Below are 22,178 nucleotides of genomic sequence, written 5' to 3'. Positions count from 1 at the left end.
TTTAATCATGAGCTGTGGCCCAAAAAATCACAAAATCCCCCAGATCATTTCAGGGTCAAATGTTTTAAAAAGCACTAGCACTTTTCCCTATTTAGGGTTGCTATTTTCAAATAGTGGTACGTGGCATGCACATGTTTCTTATGCCAGGAACAAGTTGGGCAAGTCTATTAATTGTGTAACCTCTCTGAGACAGCCCAACCAAGCTGATGTAATAACTTCCCTGGTCAAGATATACCAAACCCAATGTATGCCAACTGGCACTTACGGCGCTGAGGTTTGGGGTTATACCAACTGCTCCCCTATTCAAATAGAAGAGAATAGATTTTGTCGTAAGGTATTGGGGGGGGTTATCTGTTCTTCAACCTATGTATGCCATAATGAATTAAATATCCCTTACATTGAAGATTTCGTGAAGTCCAGACCAGCTCTATTCTGGATAAAGATCTGGAATAACACGGCTGCTGCATTAACCCGTGAAATTATTTTGGATTGTTTAAAGTGTGATAGGGGACACCATATACCATGGCTGAAAGCAGTAAACGAGAGCCTTGCAAGTGTGGGTTTGGCTTCTCTGTTCACATCACCAAACCTAATAAACCGCTCCCATAAAACCATCATTTCAAGGGCATTGTATGACTTATATAGAGAAGAGCGTGACAGGAAGAACCTGATTAAATGCACGGTTGTAAAATATCTGGCCTATTCTGAACCACACGTTAAAAAACCTGGCCCACCGTATAGATACTTGTGTTTGCATCTTGGTAGATGGGCAAGGGGTTTACTGTTTCGCTTCCGAGACGGGAGTATAGTCAATCTATTGAACTTCCCGATGGGATATAATAAACATCTCGAAACCTTAAATTGCCCCTGTAACCCTGACCTGAAGCAAAGTCTTATGCATTTCTTGTTCTTTTGTGGTTTTTATAAAAAATTCACTGCACATTTTCTTATGCCCTACTGCAAGAAAAACGGATTAACTAACTTTAAATTGGCACTCCGGTCCTTTTTGGTATTGGGATCAGATGAAGTCATTTTTAGGATAAGTTGTTTTCTGAAAGCTGCTGTTAGATCGAGAATCACCCTTAATATTGATGTTTAACTACTGCACACTGCACTTTCTATTTTGATACTCTTTTTATAACGGTTTAATATTGGTTTTAATGATTTTAATAATGTTTTTTATACAGTGTTTTTAAATAATATTGTAAGATATTCTCTTCTTTTACAAAAAATTAAATGATTTATTATCACGAAGGGACATATGTTGTATAGCTGGGACATTGTAAATGGATTCCGATTTTGCTCGTTTGTCCCCGGATAATTCTCCAATTGCAATTACTGATGAATGTTTAAAAATGTATTGTGTTTTCTGTTTGTACTTTTATGGATGTTCTTTTACTCCGAATAAAGATCTTTTGACTTGACTACTATAAATTAAAATACTTTCCTTAGAGCTGTATCACCCAGAAATGTTCAGCAATAGGGGGAACAAACTATCTTTCAGCTCTAAACTATTATACAACCATCTACTGCTTGGAGATCCAATGCTAATACCAGTAGATGACCAAGTAATGAAGTGCATTTGCCAGTAGTGCTTGCAGATATATACAGAAGCTTTTTGCTATTAAAGAAGGGTGCCTATTCACCTAGTTACCACTCCGAAATCTAAATATGATGGAAAGGACTGCCATTATTAACTTTATCAACTTAGCCAATTTCACCCTATTTACCATCTGAGGTCATAATCAGCCCTTGATTTCTCAGTTCTTTTTATTTTTTTTATCCTTCTAAACAACATTTACTCAAAGCTTGGATCTGTTGATTTTCTTATTTTTATTGGTTAAAATAATCTTGCCCAACCAATACAATTTAAAATCTTTTGATTCATTCATTAATGTAATCCTTTCTGCAGCCTGACACCATCTTGCCTAAACATAAATGTTTGATGGGAGGAAAAAGATGGGGGATCCAATCCAAGGGAAAAGTTCATACAGCAAGCTATAGGCATTCTGCAACAGATGGGTCTAAACCTTTGGTGAGTTCAGGAAGTTGACTTTGAGTATGAGATTGGTGGGAATGGAGTTCCTAAGCCTCCCCCTTCCCAACAAGGGAGCTCGCTAAGTGAATCACTTGCGTTTAGCCGCCTGGGGGTACTAGACTCATGAAGCGCAACCATGGGAGTTGGCTGGTAGAGTGGAACAATTTCAAGAGGTATTGATGCATTTCCATACAGAACTTTGAAGGGGAGGGGCTTGAAGTGCTGGCATTCACCGAACCACTGCTAGGCAGTCAGGGCAAGATAGAATCCCCCAGGCCGGAGCTTGTGGCACTGGCTTAACGAAAAGTGAGGGGGCCTCCCTGCACGGTACTTAGGGGCCCCCCTCCTGGCTCAATCAGGAGCTCTCCCGGCCAGAGTTCAGTGCCGAGGGGGCCCCTTGGACCTAGCCCCTCCCCCCCGCACCACGTACGCTGCAGGGGCATGTGTTACGCCCCTGGGTTGTGGGGAACGCGTTTTTGGACCTTTTGAAATCTCAAATCTCTGCGTTTCATGATAGCACTGGATTTGGTGGTGTACTCCTTTTACTTACTCTTTTAACAGATGTGATGGAGCGCTGTGCAGTAGATATCACATTCTTGTTTTTCTCATACTGCATTGGTTTTGTTAAAGTGTTCTGTGAATGACATTCACCTGAAAGCTCTCTCACACATGGTAATTAACTACGTTAAGGTAAGCTGACAGCTCACCTTAAATTATAGTGTACCACAATGTTCTAAAAGAAGTACAAATGGAAGAATAAAAATAACTCTACATGCTGTATTCTTCTTTTTCCATTGCCAGGTTCTTTGCAGTGACAGTCCTTTGGAATCTACAGACTACTGGCTACAAAATCAGAGGGCATTATGTCGCATCGACTTTGTGGAGGATAAATCAGACAGCAACTGCGCCTCGGTATGTGCACAACTTAATTTATCCTTGCCCTTAGGAAGACTGCAGTGCTAGCATCTTAAAATGAAGGAGTTTTTCAGAAGTAATTCTCAAGAATCTTTTTGTGCTTCACAGGTGGAATAAAAATGTTTTCTTTATCACGAAAATCAAAACCGTCTTCTTGTTTTAGGTCAAATTACAAATGTAAATAGTATTTTAACATGTGTTGCCTTTTGGGATCTTTCATCATACAATTTATTTTTCACCTGATTATCTCTCGATACAGTTTCATATAAACGGAAATAGTGGAATTATGCTATTCAGTGGCTGTCGGGTTTTCCGCATAAATGTGGAATTACTGCTGTTGCCAGATAATCCACCTTGGAGTAGACAATTTTCTAATTCCAGCAAATAACAGTGGCCAAATTTATCAAGGACTTCAGTCACCCTTGTGCCACACAATGCCACCTTGAGTAGCTCTGCATGGCTTGATAAATCTGGAGTAACGCAAAGCAGTGCAAATCGCTGCATTGCGTTGCTTATGCATGCAGGCGTTCCATGGTGGAAGTGTGGGTGCTCCCATGCATTCACTCACAGATTTAAGTGCATTCCCAGCCTTGGGAATGCATCAAAATGCTACGCCTCACCAATCGAGTCATAACAAGGAGAAATATAGCTTTCTCCTAGTTTTTTCTTCTGTAGTACACATAGAGAAGGGAAAATGACTTTCAGGATTGTTTTTGTGCTGGAAAGTGTCCCTTTTTGCACAAAAACAATCCTGCCTACACCGCAGGGACCCTTGCAACATGACGCAAGGGTACCTAGGCTGATGGTAGACTGCCAAAAGTGCGCCAGCACTAGGAAAGGACAGAAATGTGCGGTATATTGGTAAATACAGCATATTCCTGCCTTTTCCCTTTCACGCAGAGCAGCGCAGTGCAGCAAGATGCCTTGCTGTGTGAAAGAATGATTAATTTGCTCCATTGTTTCAAGCTACCTTTTTAGGTGTTGCTGCAATCAGGTGTTAAAGGGGTAGTAAGGAGACGCAACCTTTTCTCGGATAGTATTAATATGTGCGAAAATGGCAACATTCTGAAACAATGCTGCATTTTTTGCCACATAGTTTGATCCACCCTGATGCATAATTTAGTCCTCCATTGCTGCATAAATCCAGTGACAATGCATACAACCAAGAATGTACAAAACAGTGGTTGCTTATGGCAGTACTATTAACAGAAGGAACTAGAGGGTGGTGAAGGCCAAAACCTCTTGTTTAGTGGTGTTATTTGGACTCAGGAGCTTCCTAGGGGAGATTCAAGTAAACAGAGATGCTAGTTCAAGCTAGATTGCATTAGTAGCTGAGCTATGATATGTTCTGAGCCCCACTCTGTCATATTATTTTGGCTTCCTTCTAGATACCGTTATCTAGGTTGTTTGAACTCAAACTTTTGAACCGGCTGCCACAGAAACTTAGGCAAGGACAGCTCCTGCTGACCATTTAAAAAGTGGTTAAAATTTGTTAATCTGTTAACTGGGTAAATGTTGTTCTGATGCTGTTCTTGGTATGCTAATGCTAAATTCAGCATGCAAGATGTTATTTTTTTGTTTTGCCCGCTCGGAAACAGAACTATCATGATAGACTAAATGATAGCTGCCTGACTGGGATATTGAAAAGGTAACAGGGATTTGGCAGATCCAATCACCTTAGACAAGATAGGGGAGAGTGCGCTAGGTAGGAGTACACTATACTACATTTCTTGTATGAAAGCATAAACTTTTCTGCAATCTGAAATTGTTGAATTGTGCATCTCTTTCACTGTTCTCATAATGCAAATAATATTATTATGCTTCTTTCTATTAATCATTGCAGTGCACATATTTTACTCAAGAATCACAATGCTTCAATAAATATTGAACCCGCATGTTGTGTATTTCTTGTGTATCTCTTTGGGTATGCATAACTAACTGAGCCAAAGGGTTCTAGATCTGTTACCATGATTTCCTTGGAGAATCAGGGTTGTCATGTTCTGAGGTTGCACACTGTAGGGATATGTTTATTTCATATATATCTAAAGTGGTAAACTTATATATTCTAATTTTAAATAACATGCACTCTGCCTTGTGCATAACAAGGTCTACTTGGGTGTGCCTCAGTAATATTTAAAAGCGAGGTTTTGGCCTGTCAATAGTGTTTATTTTACAGGTCAAACCACAGTTTTTATACTGCTAAAGTCAGGCTGCAGAGGTAGGCTTGAAGCCATGTTTTACACTGTCACTGTAACGGATGGCACAATAGGTGGTACAGCCCACTAGTGACATTTGACTTAGAGGCCCTGTGTACAGTTTCTACAATACACTGGAAACGTGTAGGTAAATAAAATATGCCAATTATGAATATGTCAGTTCCACCATGCACAGGCTCTTTAATGCTGTTCAGCAGAGTTAAAGTCCGTAGATGTCTAAATCTAGCACACACACACACACACACATATATACATACACATACATACATATATATATATATATATATATATATATATATATATATATATATATATATATATATATATACACACATACACACACATACCTCTCTTGGATATTTTAGTGAGGCAACATACTGATACTCTTGCTCAGGTGAGAAGGGGAGGAAGGGGAGTTGACTGATTCTATCCATATTGATTGGGTCGGGGGTAAGACAGGGGTGCGTTTTGGCACCAAAGATGTTTACTCAATATATCAATGGTGTAATCAAGTTTTTGAACAAGGATTGATGTGATGCACCTAAAATAGGAGGGCAGAAACGCGCCAAATCTTCTTTTTGCAGATGAAACTTTGTTAATCTTTGAATCACTACAGGTACTCCAACAGCTTTTGAATGCCTTTCTGCTGTTCTCTGTTGAGTGGGGTCTGGAGCGTAATAGCTCCAAGACCAAATGCATGATCCTTTCCTCAAAAAAGACAACCCTTTGCAAAAGACGGATGTTGGTGGGTGATAGCCCCTTAGATGCGGTGGCCACATTTGATTATTTAGGTATAAAACGTACAAGAAATGTATGTTGGGCTTGGCAAGTGGAAAGGGAAGAGTTGCCCTTGGTTGAACACCCATCTGATAAAGGTAAACTCCACAGAAAAACTATATCCAGAAGGGGGGGGGGCTGCATTAGAGATGTACAATGTCAAGGCTCTAGGGTCGGTCCTGAATGGCGTGGAGCTATGGGGTAGTACCAAACCCAGAGCTTATCTACAGTGGAGCATAACTTTTTAAGATCCTTATTAAATCTCCCAGCTAATGTCCTATTGACTCCTCTTTATTTAGATCTGGCACAAAAAAAATCACTCACAAGATTGAGTACGGGCTTCTCATTTTTTGGCACCGGCTCTTGTCTACAGCAGTGTTAGAATCCTACTGGGTGGGCCTGAGAGACCTCATGACTCCGCAATGTGTAAGTAGAATCCAGTGGTTTTGCACTGTAAATGCTCTACTTCTGAAGTTGAGCCTTGATAATCAATGGGTCTCCCCAAGACCACGTGCTAAATCTCAAAGGCTAGTATTTAAGCCAATTTCTGGGAGATTGTTGAGTTGACAACATTTTGCAATGTAAGGGATCATTATCTGCTGCTTTTATTTATTTTAGGTATAATTTATTACTTGTAAAACATTTTAGTAGGATGTGGCATACAGAAATGGTCCCTGCTAATGATCTTTGTACGCGTTGTCAAGGGAGTTCTGAATCGCTCATCCATGTACTGTTCTTTTGTTCATTTTAGAAATAGCCTCATACTAAGTGGATTGTCCCTCTTTGTAGAAACCTGGGCATAAGATAGCACCAGGAGGAGATCAGAATACTGCAGATTGACTCAAGCCAGATTGTGGTATTTTGTCTGACTAAGTTCCTGATGGCAATGTGGATAAGATTCGCAAAGCATGTAGAAAAATTATTTTATTTTTATTTTTATGGACCCCTATGCTGCTAGTGTGCTGCGCTGCTGGCAGTATCTTGCATGTGCTTTTTGTAGAGGACTTTTATTTCAAACATGCTGCTATTTTAATGTGTTAATAGATGTACATTGACAGATTGTATCGAGGAGTTTTATTTTTCATAAGCTGCTATCTTAATATATTTAACATATGAAAATGTTCAATTTACCCAAACAGAATATACTGTGCTATTTCTAATTGTTTTTATTTTTTTATGTATGTGTGCTCTTTGGTGTTATATGGTATATATAATCTAATGGTATCTATATTGCCTAGTGGTGGTCTCTAGGTAGTTATAGTTAAGTCAGCTGCTCCATAGGAAAATCACTTTTTGTGTTGCTAATAAATTTAGCACCGTTTGACGCATCTCCACAAAATGTTTCCAAAAGATTATACATTTTGACCAGCTTGTGCATGGAAGGTTTTGGGGTGAGCCGTCAAGTGGGTGTTAAGAAAAAAGAGGTCCAAAAATGCACAATCCCGTGCATTTTTATAGACTTATTTAAGCAATGTTTTAGCAAAATCTGTTGAATGGAATTACAGCAAATTTGGTTGTAAGCTAAATCATGGTCCACAGACTGTGCTTTTTGTGATTTTGTGTAATTGTATATCGTGCCGGTTGGGTCTGCAAGAATATTGAGAGATTTGAGAGTCTCTTTCACGAGCACCAGTTTAAAATAAAGTATTATGATTGGCCAAGGGAGCTTTATTTCCCATTGGCCATATTGCTCACATGCGAGTCACTGGAGCGAGCGCTCTGATTGGCTGCCAGCAATATGAAAAAAAGTATGAAAAAAAAGTTTTCAGGAAGCAATTACAGGACTTGGGGACTTAGTCTCCTGTCCTGAATTATAAAAAGAAAAATGATATAAGGTTGCAGGGTATGGCTACTCTGACACCCTAGGCCTCATGGGGGCGACCCAGAGGGACCTCCGTGGAGCCAAAAACAAAATGTTATCTGCAAAAAATGCCACAATAAAAAAAATAATGCCAGCTTAGCTGCAGATATTACATTTATGCCTAGAGAAGCTTACCCCCGGGGCCAAAATGTGTTTATATGGGGAAAGGGGCTGTGCGGCAGCACATATAAGATCCCCCAACTTTTGATGGCCTCAGTCAATGACTCAATCAGACAGATGTAAATTGCAAGTGAAAGCCAAATATAAGTTCTTCGGAAAGTTGAAGAAGAAACAGTCTTAAGGTAACATTACAATTTCCCAGCTAAGAAAGAATTCACAGTCACTGTTTCTGTAACATCCTCTTCAGTCTTTTTTATGCAAACTATACTGAACATGCGCAGGACACTCTGGTCTAAAGAAAATGTCTGAAAAACTGAAGAAAGTCATCAGAAAAGTCTTCCTGGTTTCAAATTTCTTGGCAACTGTTATCCCATCCTATGTCTTGGTTAAACATTAGCACTTATGGGAAAGTTCACGAACTTAATTTTTTAGAATGTCGGTTATACTATAATAATACTACTAACATACTACAAAATGATATTCACATAGCAATGTGCAAAGATCTCTATGTCCACCTCTCCTATTTTTTATGTGCGGCAATCTCCTCATATGTAAGTTTACATTTTAGTAGTACTGTGGTAGGGACAGAGGACAGTGGCTGGAAAATGAGGACAGAGTTAAGGGGGGAGTAATGAGGAGTTAAGGGAGAGGCATGGACGGGTTAAGAGAGAGACATGCATTTTCTAAAAAACAGTAAACCCCTTTAGATTCAACAAACTACCCTTCTACAGTGACTGCAGCCACAAGGAACCCAAAACAGTTGTAAATGTACTCCAGATCAGAGTACCAAAGATCCTTATTCAGCAGCTTGGGTAGTTGGCAACTTGTTGTGCTCTGTTCTGTATGTGCAGTGCACTTACGTGCTCATGCTTGTCTGAGCAGAGCGTTCACATAGTGCGTTGGTGGTGTTTCCTGCTGTGTCAGGTTAACGTTTGCCCGTTTCCCCGTCTGAAGTACCTGCCTCTCCCCCTGTGCATCTGTTCCATTCATTCGCTCCTGTTCTTCCCCCTCCCCTCTTCCTATGTGGCTGTACAGAAATTGCCATTTTACGCTTCTGCCTCACTACCCTATTTGCTATATTGCCTTCACCTCTTCGCGTCTTGAAGGCCTGTAGGCCGGCTGTTTATGAGGTTGGCCGTCTGCCGCTGCTGATTCAGCTTCAGACAGATTTGCCTCATGTGCTCTGGCCACGATACTAGTGCCTGAGCTTCTCCTTGGAGTAGAGGCCAGAAACTGAAGGGGATTGAGGGGGACTGGAGTGGCCTTGTTGGCTTCTTGCCCCATTGACACCCAGTAATCACCTCAGTCCCGCCCGAACTGCCAGGCCAGGTCCTCCCTGGACTGGAAACAAGCATCCTAGGACCGGTTTCGGGCTTTCAGCCCTCATCAGCCAGGATAGCTTGACTCCAGTGGCATGGAGAGCACGGGACTCAAGTCTGAACATACCCGTCCCACTCGGGGTGACAAATGCAAAAAGAACAATTGATGGACAGAATGCAGAACAATGGCATATATTCAACCCAGTACAGAGATCTGTGCCTAAATCCATCGTTTTTTTTACTCACCATGCCTTTCCAGTTTAGACCCAGCCATATGCAAATCAGTCTTGACCCTGCACCCAATGGGAACAGTCCAGCCCGAACTGCCAGGCCAGGTTCTCCCTGGACTGGAAACAAGCATTCTAGGACCGGTTTCGATCAGCCAGGATAGCTTGACTCCAGTAGCATAGAGAGCACGGGACTCACGTCTGAGCAAACCGGTGCCACTGGTTGTGACGAATGCAAAAAGAACAATTGATGGACAGAATGCAGAACAATGTCATAAATTCACCCCAGTACAGAGATCTGGGCCGAAAGCCATCGATTTTTGCTCACCATGCCATTCCAGTTTCAATTCAGCCACATGCAAATTAGTCTTGACCCTGCACCCAATGGGAACAGTCCAGCCCAAACTGCCAGGCCAGGTTCTCCCTGGACTGGAAACAAGCATCCTGGGACCAGTTTCGGGCTTTCAGCCCTCAACAGTCAGGATAGCTTGACTCCAGTGGCATGGAGAGCACGGGAATGACGTCTGAGCATACCCGTCTCCCTCGGGATGACAATTGCAAAAAGAACAATTGATGGACAGAATGCAGAATAATGTCATAGATTCACCCCAGTACAGAGATCTGGGCCTAAATCCATCGCTTTTTTTGCTCACCATGCCATTCCAGTTTGGACCCAGCCATATGCAAATCAATCTTGACCCTGCACCCAATGGGAACAGTCCAGCCCAAACATCCAGGCCAGGTCCTTCCTGGACTGGAAACAAGAATCCTAGGACAGGTTTCGGGTTTTCAGCCCTCATCAGATAGGATAGCTTGACTCCAGTGGCATGGAGAGCACGGGCATGAAGTCTGAGCATACCCGTCTCCCTCGGGATGACAATTGCAAATAGCACAATTGATGGACAGAATGCATAACAATGTCATACATTCACCCCAGTACAGAGATCTGGACCTAAATCTATTGTTTTTTTGCTCACCATGCCATTCCAGTCTGGATCCAGCCATATGCAAATCAGTCTTGACCCTGCGCCCAATGGGAACAGTCCAGCCCGAACTGCCAGGCCAGGTCCTCCCTGGACTGGAAACAAGCATTCTAGGACCGGTTTCGATCAGCCAGGATAGCTTGACTCCAGTGGCATGGAGAGCATGGGACTCACGTCTGAGCATACCCGTCTCACTCGGAGTGACAAATGCAAAAAGAACAATTGAGGGACAAAATGCAGAACAATGTCATACATTCACCCCAGTACAGAGATCTGGGCCTAAATCCATTGTTTTTTTGCTCACCATGCCATTCCTGTTTGAACTCAGCCATATGCAAATCAGTCTTGACCCTGCACCCAATGGGAACAGTCCAGCCCAAACTGCCAGGCCAGGTCCTCCCTGGACTGGGAAACAAGCATCCTAGGACCCGTTTCGGGCTTTCAGCCCTCATCAGCCAGGATAGAAATGAAGAGCTGGAGCGAAGGGAGATAGGGAGGGAGATAGGGAGTTAAAGGGAGTGGGTGATAGCCGAGCCAGTCTTCCAAATGGCTCTGTGAGCTAGGCACATGGCTTTAAACTGTATCCTGGCCAATATTGGGAGCCAGTGAAGACTCCTCAGTGCTGGTTTTGCAGATTGCCACCGGGGAATCTGAAGAAGTTGACGGGCTGCACAATTCTGAATCAATTGCAATTTGTGGACGGTAAATTGGGGAGCTCCCAGATATAGGGCATTCCCATAATCACGGCGAGAGAGTATGAGGGCCTGTACCATAATCCTTCTTGCCTGAAAGGGGAGGAGGGGGATGATTTTCTGCAGCATTCTCATCAGGCCATAACAGGTGGCTGAGAGCTTGGTGGCCTGGTAGTTTAAATTAAGGGAGCTGTCAAGCCACATGCCAAGGCTCTTGATCTGTGGCTTTGGAGGTGGAGCAGGGCCAAGACATACCGGCCACAGCAGAGCGGGGATGGAAGAATGAGGGTTACCCAGGAACATAATCTCAGTTTTGTCCCCGTTGAGCTTGAGGCAGGAGAGTTCCATCCATTCGGCTACCGCCTCTAGGCGAGGAACTAGGGTGCTAGACGACCCCTCAGAGTGATTTAATGCTACTACGAGCTGAGTGTCGTCTGCATAGGTAATGATCTTAATGCGGAATGGATGGACAATCTCCGCCAGGGGACTCAGGTAGATATTAAAAAGCGTAGGGCTTACTGTGGAGCACTGAGTAACCACTCAGCTAAGAGGCAACCGGGAGGACACCACATCTCGTTCAAAGACTTGGAAGAAGCGGTTACTGAGGAAGGACTGGAACCAGGTTAGTGCCGTGCCTGTCACTCCCATGCTTTTAAAGTCGATGAGACAAGATGTTATGGTTAACAGTGACAAACGCGGCACTGAGGTCCAGGAGGATGATTGCCGATGTACCTCCCTGGTCCAATAACCTCCTTGCCTCCTCCGTTACCGCTAGTAGGGCTGTTTCCATCCCAAGCTGAGGATGAAAGCCTGTTTGAGAATCAAGCAGCAAGTTGTTGGATTCCAGATAATCGTCATGTGTGATATTAATGTTTTTCTCAGTCAGCTTACTCAGCCAAGGGAGAAGGGAAACTGGAAAATAGTTGGCCAGATTGGATTGGTCCAGATTAGGTTTCTTCAGGAGGGCCCTGACCATCGCACATTTCCATGCCCTGGGTACCATACCGGAGGTGATGGAAGAATTCAAAATATCAAGGATAGCCGGGTGAATGGAATTAATGACTAAGGTGAGGGACTGCGGCGGCAGGGTCAAAAGGAGAGCCTGAGGTTACTCTGGAGATGATCAGGTCCAGTGAATCAGCATCTAGGGGTGGAAATTGCTCTAACGAGCATTGGGAATTACAATGAGGGCTTCTTGTTCTGGTCACCAAGGGCTCAATCGGTGTGGTGGGGAAGGACATATAAATGTTTTGGATTTTTTTCGTGGAAGAAAGCTGCCAAATTATTGCAGCGAGTTAGTGCTCCCTCTGTTAGCTGAGGTTTTTGGGGTAAGGTGGTGAGTGATTTGCCAATACCTAAAATCTCCTTGGGTGAATTTGCGGCAGTACCTATTTTCTCTTCATAGAATGTGGTTTGGGCAGTTTTGATTTCCGATTTGTATAGCCTAATTGCCTTTCTATAGTCCAATTTCCTAGCCTCTGAGAAATTATGTCTCCATCTTCTTTCTAATATTCTGCATGATTGCTTTAAGTCCCTCAATTTGGGGGGAGAACCATGGAGCTGTTTTCTATCTGGTTTTTTTATGAGTGGGTTCCTTAGGGAGAACTAGGTCAAGGGAACTTTGGATCCTCGCATTAAAAATGTTGCTGGACAAATTGGGATTGGGATCACTGAGTGGTCTTGTGTCTTCAAGAACTACGGTCCAACGATCGGGGGAGAGCCTAGACCATTTCCTTTCCAAGATCGGTTCTGCTCTATGAGGGAGAGGAGGCACGAAGGTCTCCCAACATAGGGGAATCAGAAAGTGATCCGTCCAGGGGAGTGGAGTAGGGGTACCTACAACAAGGTTGTGCAGGTTACTAAACACATGATCAAGAAGATGGCCCTTGACATGTGTAGAGGCGAATCCTTTTTGTTTGGGTTGGGGCGCCAGGAGACTCAGTAGTAGTTCACTGGTCGCATGGTTGGAGGGGTCGTCTAAATGGATATTAAAATTCCCAGCTACCGCAAAATTTGGTGGGGCCAGTGCTAGATTGGCAACTAACGTGGAGAGATTAGGGTGGAATTGCCCTAGGGCTCCCAGGGGGCGATAAAGCTGCAAACCGGAGAAGGTGCTCATTGGCGAAAACTCTAGGGAGAAGGCCATGCTCTCACAATCTGATAGCGTATTCAGTGTGATTCCGCAATTGAAAGTATCTTTACATATAATGGCCAAACCCTTGCCTCTGCCGGTCTTGCGAGTATTGAATAACCCTGGGGAAGGGTTTGAACAATAGCAGGATCGGCTTCGATCTGAAGCCAAGTCTCTGTCAGAAAAAGAGCGTCTGGCTTGAGCTCTTCTATTAGTAAAGCTAATTTAACAGAGTGTTTAAGGAGTGATTTACAATTTAAAAGAAACATCCTTAGTGGGGTGCTGGCTTGGAGCCCATAGTTGTTGTGAGGCAGAAGCTTAAAATTGCAGTGGGGATAGTAAGAGGGGTTATTGGCAATATTCAGAGAGTGTAGACACTTGAGATTAGTATACTCTTTCAGCTCTTGCGGGAATTTGGGAGCTATAGGTTATGCAATTTCCAGAAAAGTTGACAGTTCTGGCCCCTGGGCCCTTTCGGGCACGGACGGGCGCAGACGGGCTTGCCTTTGGTGCGCCCGCTGCATGCGTCCACTGCACGTTAGCTCCATTCCGTGCTGAAGTAGATTGGACCAGGAGGGACACTGCCAAGTTCGCCGCCCAAGAATGTCCCAATCAGGAAGTGCTGAGGGTGAGTATATTCCCTCAAGCTCGGTGTTCTCCCTCCACTCAATCAGCATAGGAATTGCTGCAGGGAGTCGGAGAGCACAGAGCGGCAAGCTACAGGTGAGATATGTGCAATTTAAAAGCTGTTCTGTGAAATTTCTAAAACAAGCAGCAAAGCGCTAGTTAGCAATGCAGGCCGAGCTAACCTCTTCCTCTCTATCAATATGCAATGCAATATGATGACGGCTGATTAGCCAGAAACCGGTCCCAGGATGCTTGTTTCTGGTCCAGGGAAGATATGGCTTGGCAGTTCGGGCTGGACTGTTCCCATGAGGCACAGGGTCAGACAGATTTGCATATGGCCATGTCTGAACTGGGGTAGCAGAGTGAGCTAAAGAATGATGATGGATTAAACCCAGATACGTTGACTGGGGGTGAGTGCTTGCAATGTTCAACACTCCGTCCATAATCCCCTTTGGTTTTGCTTTGTTAATTAATGACACATATAATAAGAAAACTATAGTGCCATACACAATGCCCACATACTGCAAATGGAAGTTTATAACTACAACCAAGGAAATAAATGGGGTAATAAGGAGGTTGCATTCATCGAAAGACAGTGAGCCTAACAGAATTCCCATTGACATATTAAAAAGTGACCTGGAACTTTAGGCGTTAGGTGTAAACAAACTGTTTTTGTTTGTCTTTCAGTCAGGCCAAATTCCTATCATGGAAAGGTGCTTTAATACACCCATTGTTGAAAATAGGCTCGAAAAAAGGAACTGAAGAACTATCACCTTATTGCCCTATTGGATGCAGAAGGGAAGCTTTTTGACAACGTTCTATTATCACACCTGCAAGACTGGGTTTTGATCTGGATGCTTGATTGGCAATAACATCACAGCTTTTAAAAATTGCTTGTGAACAAAATGCTGAAAAGACACTTGTCACTATATTTGTGTTACATTGATTACTCTCAGGCTTGTGATAAAGTCAATAGGGCCAAACTGTGGGGTAAATTAACTAACTGGGGCATTGATCAAACCTTGTTATATTTTTAAATGGTACTGCATGATCACACCTCGCTGCAAATAAAAATTGCGGGGAAGTTCTGTCACCAAGATCACAGACCGCGAATGGCCTAAAACAGGAGTGTGTCTTAGCACAGTTGTTATAATCCCTATAGATGGCTGACCTAAGCCTGCTTTTGGATCACTTGGATGGCCTTGCCCCCAAACTGGGCAATAGGCCCATCAGCTACGTTGCGTATGCAGATGATATTGTAAATTTTTCATTAATCTCAAGAGCACTCAAAATCCAACTGTTGGGGCTATGTTTGTTCAATAAATCAAACGATCTGCAGGTCAGTTGTGATAAAACTAAAATAATGTATTTTGGATCCAAAAGAGTTTACCTGGGCCTTACTCTTGAGGGAAGAAGTGGTACATTGCAATTATCCGGGCATAACAATTGATAAGAATGCATGTGGGCTGACCCTCTAGCCAATAAACAAAGAAAAATCCAGTTAATTACCTGATCACTGAAAAAATGCTTTCAAAGTTACAGTGGTCCGGCAATCTCTCCATCAATCACAGCTCCTAACAGTAAGCTTATTCCAACTAGTTTGCCTGCTTGCATGGTTTTTAATGACAAAACTATTACTGAGCTGAACATTAATAAAAATTAAGCTATTACTTGGCATTCGCACCTCATACCCTCACTGTAAGATTCGGTTGGAGTTTGCCTTGACCTGATTAGCCCAAAAAACAGACCGTTGTCATTAGAAATTACTAATGTCATTGTTTTAATGCTATGGAAGACTCATTTAATCATTTTATACATAATGAGTTGCAATTATTCAGCAATTAGAATTTTACTCTGAGAATTGCAGGTGTAACAGGCCTACAAACATTCAGATTACACCTCTGATAACTACATGAATATAGCTCAGGGATATCTCGCTTGTACTTTAAATCCAGTCTGTAAAGTGAAGTATCTGAGGTTTTGCCTTCTGTGTATCCTGATTGCCCAATTTGCAGGATAAAGTCCACATTTGGATCCTGGAACAAGAAGTGTCACCGACTAATACAGTGTTGCCTTGTAGCTATAAGGAAGAATCTTTAGAGCGCATTGGGTGCTTGTGTCTATTTTTACTATCCGCAATTAAAAAAATACCTGAAGTCCACTTTTATAAAAAGAAATTGTCGAACAATTTATGAAGCAATTAAATACTGGCTTTTTTTGCTAATGGTATGTAATTTAATGGGAACCGTGTCAAATTTGTAGACCTTGCATATCATTATTTTGGATAATGTGTCTTTCCAGTCCATAGTTGTGATTTTCTATTTTTAGTATTTATGCTGATTTTATTGTTTTATGTTTGTACTTTCTATGCAATAAATTACTTTTTTACCCATGGCCACTCATAGGTACTGCAACATCCTATTTTAGAAAATATTGAATGGTAGGGACTCAAAATACTTCCCCACAGAAATTATCAAAATAAATCAATTCATTTGAATTGTTTAAAGATATAATTACATGTTATCTAGCATTACAAACAGCATAAAACACAAACATAATTCATTTATTTTAAAATATTTTATTAACCATTTTTTTTTTAAAGAATTAAACTGTAATTCAATTACATTACATAATTACATACTTTTATATGAATCCCATGCATTACTTTTATTCACTTTAAATACACAATTGAAAAATAATTTTCTACTTTAGATAGAAATTTTGCTTTCATTAAACTTTTTATTTTTTATTTTAAATGTATCAACTTCAAACTATTTTTTACTGAAAATTAAGATAATATTGCTGTAACTTCATTTATAGTATTCTACATTTGAAATCAATATAATTAAATTATTTACTTTTTTTGACAAAAATATTTGTAATTTTTTTATAACTTTAATAAGCTTTCAAACTTTTCTCGATACTTTACATTAAGGAGATCTGCGTTCAAGTGGCGGGGATCTCAGCCTACGTGTGAAAAGTTACAAGTAGTAACTTTTCATTTATAAAGTGGGCTCTAACCCCTGAATTCAGGGGGTGGGAACACTTAAGTCTACATTTTTGATTAACTATTTAATCGTAAATGGTAAAGAGCCTAAAGTAGTACATTTTGTCTAAATTTTAAGATTAAACATGCACATGTAGATTTACTTACATGTAGGTTTAACTTTGTGAAGAGGCCAGAAAGGCACTGTAACATAAACCAGGCTAATGGAATTATGCAGAAGAGAAGAACCAAATTATGAGGTAGGAGTACCAATTATAAGGCAAAAACAGGTAAATTATGTTGCGTTAAGGGGCACATTGTGGAGCACCAGTACACCACTGTTATCGCATTTTTACATGCTGAAATTGTATAGGCAAATATGTCACCTCATTAATATCTGTTTAACACCTAAATACAGCAATCAGCATCTGATAGATGACCAGCCTCTGCACTGTTTGAGCTCGAAGCAATTTTTTTCTACAATCTGCAGTTTGTCTAGGGGATGATGGTTTACATGTCAAGAGTGGCAAAGCCATAATTATGTGGAAAACACTGCAGCAGCAAAATAGCATAATTCAGTGGCCCAAACATAAAATAATAAATCATAATATATAATATAACACCACAGAACATATTTAATGTTAGTCCACTGTACCCTCTAAATTTAAACTACGTCTCCTTGCAAATATTGGGGCTTCCAGCCCTCCTTCCAGATCGCTTGTAATTAGTGGGCAGGCAGAGGAGTACAGATGGTGACAGACATCTGCTTCCAATGTTGCAGAATAAAGGCACAGTCAAGAAAAGCCCAAGGGGCAATAGCTTATCCCAAGACGTGCATTATTGATCTCTGCTTTTCTTTCTCATTCACACATATTAAGCCTTTAACAACTTCTTTGCCATGATTAGTGTGCCCTGCCATCGACGCCCTGCACTTCCAATTTACTGCAGCTGATTGGTTAACCAGTTAATAGATAGATCAATGTTTCAATTCACATTGATGCTACAAATGGTGAGAAGAGGGAACATGGCTATGTTTTGGTAACTGGCTAGGTGTTTCAGAAAAATAATTCTTCATTAGAACTAGTCTTTTATAAATGTTATACATTCAAATCTGCATAGAATAGGTTCTACTGTTACTATGAAAAGCGAGCTTTGCTGTGATCATTCAGACCTTATTAGTTTTTCCTTTACATTTGTATTCCCGATTTTGCAAAAAGAAAAATGCATCCATACATACCATCTTTATTGTGTTCTATAAATGCGTATATTTCAGTGCATATAAGTAAGCGTTTTGCACTTATGGTATTTTTCCCAACTTTTTCGCACCGTTTTCACAGTAACATAAATATTGAACTAGGAAACTCTAACGAAATTGTAAAGAACACAATTGTTTATTTTACTCCTAAATTGACAGCTCTGTGATTTGAACTTGTGATATTTTGAATTGAGAGCCTCCACAGATATTTGTTTTGATACATTTTAGACAATTTACAAACTACAAAGGCAAAACTAATGTATCTCATTAAAATAGCATATTAGTATTGCCACTGGTATTATAAAACACGGATGGACCACATTATGTGGCAGGAATGACTAAGGTACGCAGCAAGAAAGGGCAAATTATGCAGCATAATGCACTACTTTGTGTCTTAGTGGTACTTGTTTTTTCATTTTTACAGTTTAACGCTGACTGGGTAAAGGTTTCACCGCAATGGCAGAGGCTAAACTCGCAAATACAGCAATAAACAACTGAATGGTGATAGAGCGCGGGTTCACCTGCTCAGGATTTTACCATACTCACCTGGGCCCATAAAACATATACACTTCTGAACAGGTAAACCTATGCTTAAACCAGTAATATTTACTTTTAACCTTTAGGACCTATACCTTTGACTTACCTATCCTAGTCACCGGTACCTAGAGGCCTATGGGATCAATGGAGTTAGCAAGAAAATAGATAGTAAATAACATTTGCACTCATAAATAACCACAGACTCGGGAACGATTTAAACACTTTATCTAAATATTTTCTCAATTATCTAAGTTAAAACCAATTTGATTAAATCGCATTCAATTAGGAAGTATATAATCAAAGCAAGATGATGTGGATATATTAGGAACAAGAATGGTGTGAAGACCAACCTTGGCCACGGTCTGGGATAATGGACAGAACCCCGATAGTGCAGGTGCCAACAGGATAGAACAGATGCAGACCAGAATCAGGATAAGTACAGACCAAATTGGATCAGGACAGGACCACTGCAGGTCAGGACCGGCACCCACAGCTAAAGTGCAATGCCAGGGTCACATCCCCTCTGCAGCTAACAGTCCGACCCCGATTGGGTGAGCGAATCTTCTCCCTTAGGAAATCCCGATCGAACTCCTTCCCAGAACCCCTCTTGGGGTATTGAATCTTCTGACAAAGTGCTCCGCCAGCACCTCTGCTCTCGATCGCCTATTGAGTGCATTGGGTCAGTGACAGGTCAGCTATTCGGACTAATCGGACATTCTAACTAGCTAACCCTACCTTAGTTATACCATTTTCCAGGGCAGTGTACCACCCCCAATGTTGCAAATGTGTGTATTCAGTCAATTTGATTTTATCAAAAGACGAGTAGAGGTCATCACACCATACCAGTTATGAGGTCATGCTCTTCAATATTCAGATCAATGTTCCAGACGAATATTTTATTTTCCCATGCACTTTTATTCCACCGGGCAATGAATGTTCCAATAGTAATGTATAATTTAACATCCTCTTGTAAGTTCAGGAGGTCGAGTTCCCATGAACATCTTCTAGCAAGTCTGGAGTTGGCCTGTTTTCAATGCCATGGCTTGTGGACTCGGGTGAATGTAGAGCATGCGCAGTCGCAGGACCCAAGATGGAGCAACATTGTACTTGATTGGTCCAAACACGAGCTAATAACAAAGTCAAAGAAGAACCATTTTGGAACAAAGAATAAATGAATGCACTGTGTACCACTTTTCTCTATTCTATTCCCATTACTTTATTTCAACTACAGCATTAAGGATTAAGCAGAACGAACAATTTAGTAAAAGCTGTAATGCAAGTGTTAGCGCATGAGAACATAGAGTAGCCTTCTTTAGTTCTAGTGCGCAGAAGCAAAGTTTTCCCACCAAAGTGGTAAGTGCGTAATGTCACGTGAGTATGACAGACGCATGCGCAGAAAAGTTCCAGCATTGCAGCGGCCATTTTAGGTGAATCGAGTTACAGTTAGTAAAAGCACATATGCAAGCTTCCCCAGCTTACTAGAAATGTTGTGTTTTGCATGGTTAATAAGACAAAACATGTTGGTTAATACATTACTTATTAGTTTGAGAGGGTTGAGACCCAGCAAGGTGCTTTACGTGCGAAACCTTGCTCCATCAATGGTCACCAGCCAGCCTTTGCGAAGGGCTTTTCACTGTGCGTCAACATGTTATGTCATGCCAATGGAATTCGTAAAGCGTAGGACGAATCACCCCTGAAGGGGTCTCTCGGAGCTGTGACATATAAACAGGAAGATAGAATTAGAGAAAGAGCCGAAAAGTCAGGTTTTGAGCTGTTTTTTAAAGCTGACAAAAACAGGGCAGGACTGATGCGTAGAGACAATTTGTTTCAGTGGTGCAGAGCAAGATAAGAGTAAGATCTCCCACCATATCAGAGCATACATGTGAGACTTGGGCGTAACACAGATTGCCCACTGAACCTGAGGTGTTGAGTGGGCGGTTAGGGCAAAGAAGTTTAAACAGAGATCGTTTTGTCTTTGGTAGCCAGTGCATGGATTTCAAAGTGGGCTCAGAAAGGGTACAAGGAGGGAGGTTACAGACCATGCAAGCATCTGTGTTTCTGAACTACTTGAAGTTTAGACAGAAGAACCTCATTTGCCACAACAATGAGGGCATTGCCATAGTCTAGGCTGCTTACAATAAGTGCCTAAGTGAGGGTCTTCCTGGTATGAAGGGGCAGCCATTGGAAAGCCTTCTTGAGCAGGTGCATGATCCTGAAACAGGCACCATAGGTGGAGCAAACCTGTGCTCTCTCTGGTAAAGATTCTCATCTATCAGGATGCCCACATTTTTCACTACCTTTATAGGGAGGAGGGCCATGCCCAGTTCAAGAGGCCACCAGTCATCTGACCAGTGAGCATGGGCCTTACAGAAAAGCAGGATCTCTGTCTTTTTGCTGTTTATTTCTGCAAGCAGTTCGATGTTATCCAGAGAGCTATATTCCTCATACAATCGCTAAATCTGATTTTTGTAGATTCAGGATTAGGCCCCAGTAAAATGATCAATTGAGTGTCATATGTGTAAGAGATGACTTCAAAACCGTGGGATCTTACCACTTAAGCCAAGGGGGCCACAAAGATATTAAAAAGTGTGTGTCACTGTGTTTTTAGCAACTTTTGATCCGAGGTAGAAATGTTATTTTAAAAAATCTTCTGGAAAAAAGATAATGGGGTATGTAGTAAATATGGTAAATCTCTAATTATGTGGAAAATGATGCAGAGTCACATAATTTCTTTGGCCTTCCTTGTTGGATTAAAAGACCCGTTGCTGTGGATAACAAAAAGATTTCCTCAGTCCTTCACTCTTTTAAAGTAAATATAATGAGGACCATGGTGTGGGTTAACAGTATTTGTAATCAGCACTTAAAGACTATTAATGCTATTTTAAAGTTTGAAGAATGGGAGGTTATTTTCTGGCATTATTTAGTATTCAGAAAAAAATGTGCACAATGAACTTTGATTCAAGGAGCTTCGAAGGTGCAAAGAATGGCCACACTTTTTTCCTTCTCAGCCTATTAATGTGAAGTGGCTTTATCCATGCGAAAATGTTTGCATATCATAATGCAATACATAGTGTAGGAAAGTATTCCTTTTTGACCTAATCACCCCCATTTTTTGACTGGTGCTGGTGGTTACTGACACTGATAGTGCCTTGGGTTCTGGTAACCAGGCCCAGGGCCAGTGCTCTGTCCTCTAAAAGTATATGAGAATTGGTATAATTCTCATTGACCATGACAAGCTACCTGTAAGTTCCTAGTATATGTTAGGGCATGTAGGTTAAGAGAACCCAGTGGGCTTAATGCACTTAAGTGTTCACTGATGAGGTGTCCGGTGTAATTCTAAAGCCAGACATGCCTTGCAGGCTCGGTTTAAAATAAAACTATGTCCAAATTCGACTTTGGAAGTATAAATAGTTCCAAAGCCCACAAGTACCTTTTTATACCGTACATGTTACCCCTGAGGTATGCCCTAGGTGCCCCAAAGGTAGGGTGCATTG

At 41.5% G+C, this 22,178-nt stretch overlaps 1 protein-coding gene across 1 annotated transcript in view; it reads left to right on the top strand.

Annotated features, from left to right (window-relative positions):
• Nucleotides 1-2,707: 2,707 nt before the first annotated feature.
• SPHKAP (SPHK1 interactor, AKAP domain containing) overlaps nucleotides 2,708-22,178 on the top strand; it is a 974,320-nt gene continuing 954,849 nt past the window's right edge. Inside the window, exons 1-2 of the mRNA XM_078665525.1 lie at nucleotides 2,708-2,728; nucleotides 2,840-2,950. Of these exons, the coding sequence (XP_078521651.1) occupies nucleotides 2,708-2,728; nucleotides 2,840-2,950 (132 nt within the window). The remainder of the gene's footprint in view (nucleotides 2,729-2,839; nucleotides 2,951-22,178) is intronic.

The sequence above is a fragment of the Lissotriton helveticus genome, chromosome 11 (assembly GCF_964261635.1).
Source record: "Lissotriton helveticus chromosome 11, aLisHel1.1, whole genome shotgun sequence".
In the NCBI taxonomy this organism is placed as follows: Eukaryota; Metazoa; Chordata; class Amphibia; order Caudata; family Salamandridae; genus Lissotriton; species Lissotriton helveticus.
This window is presented reverse-complemented; position numbering and strand designations above follow the sequence as displayed.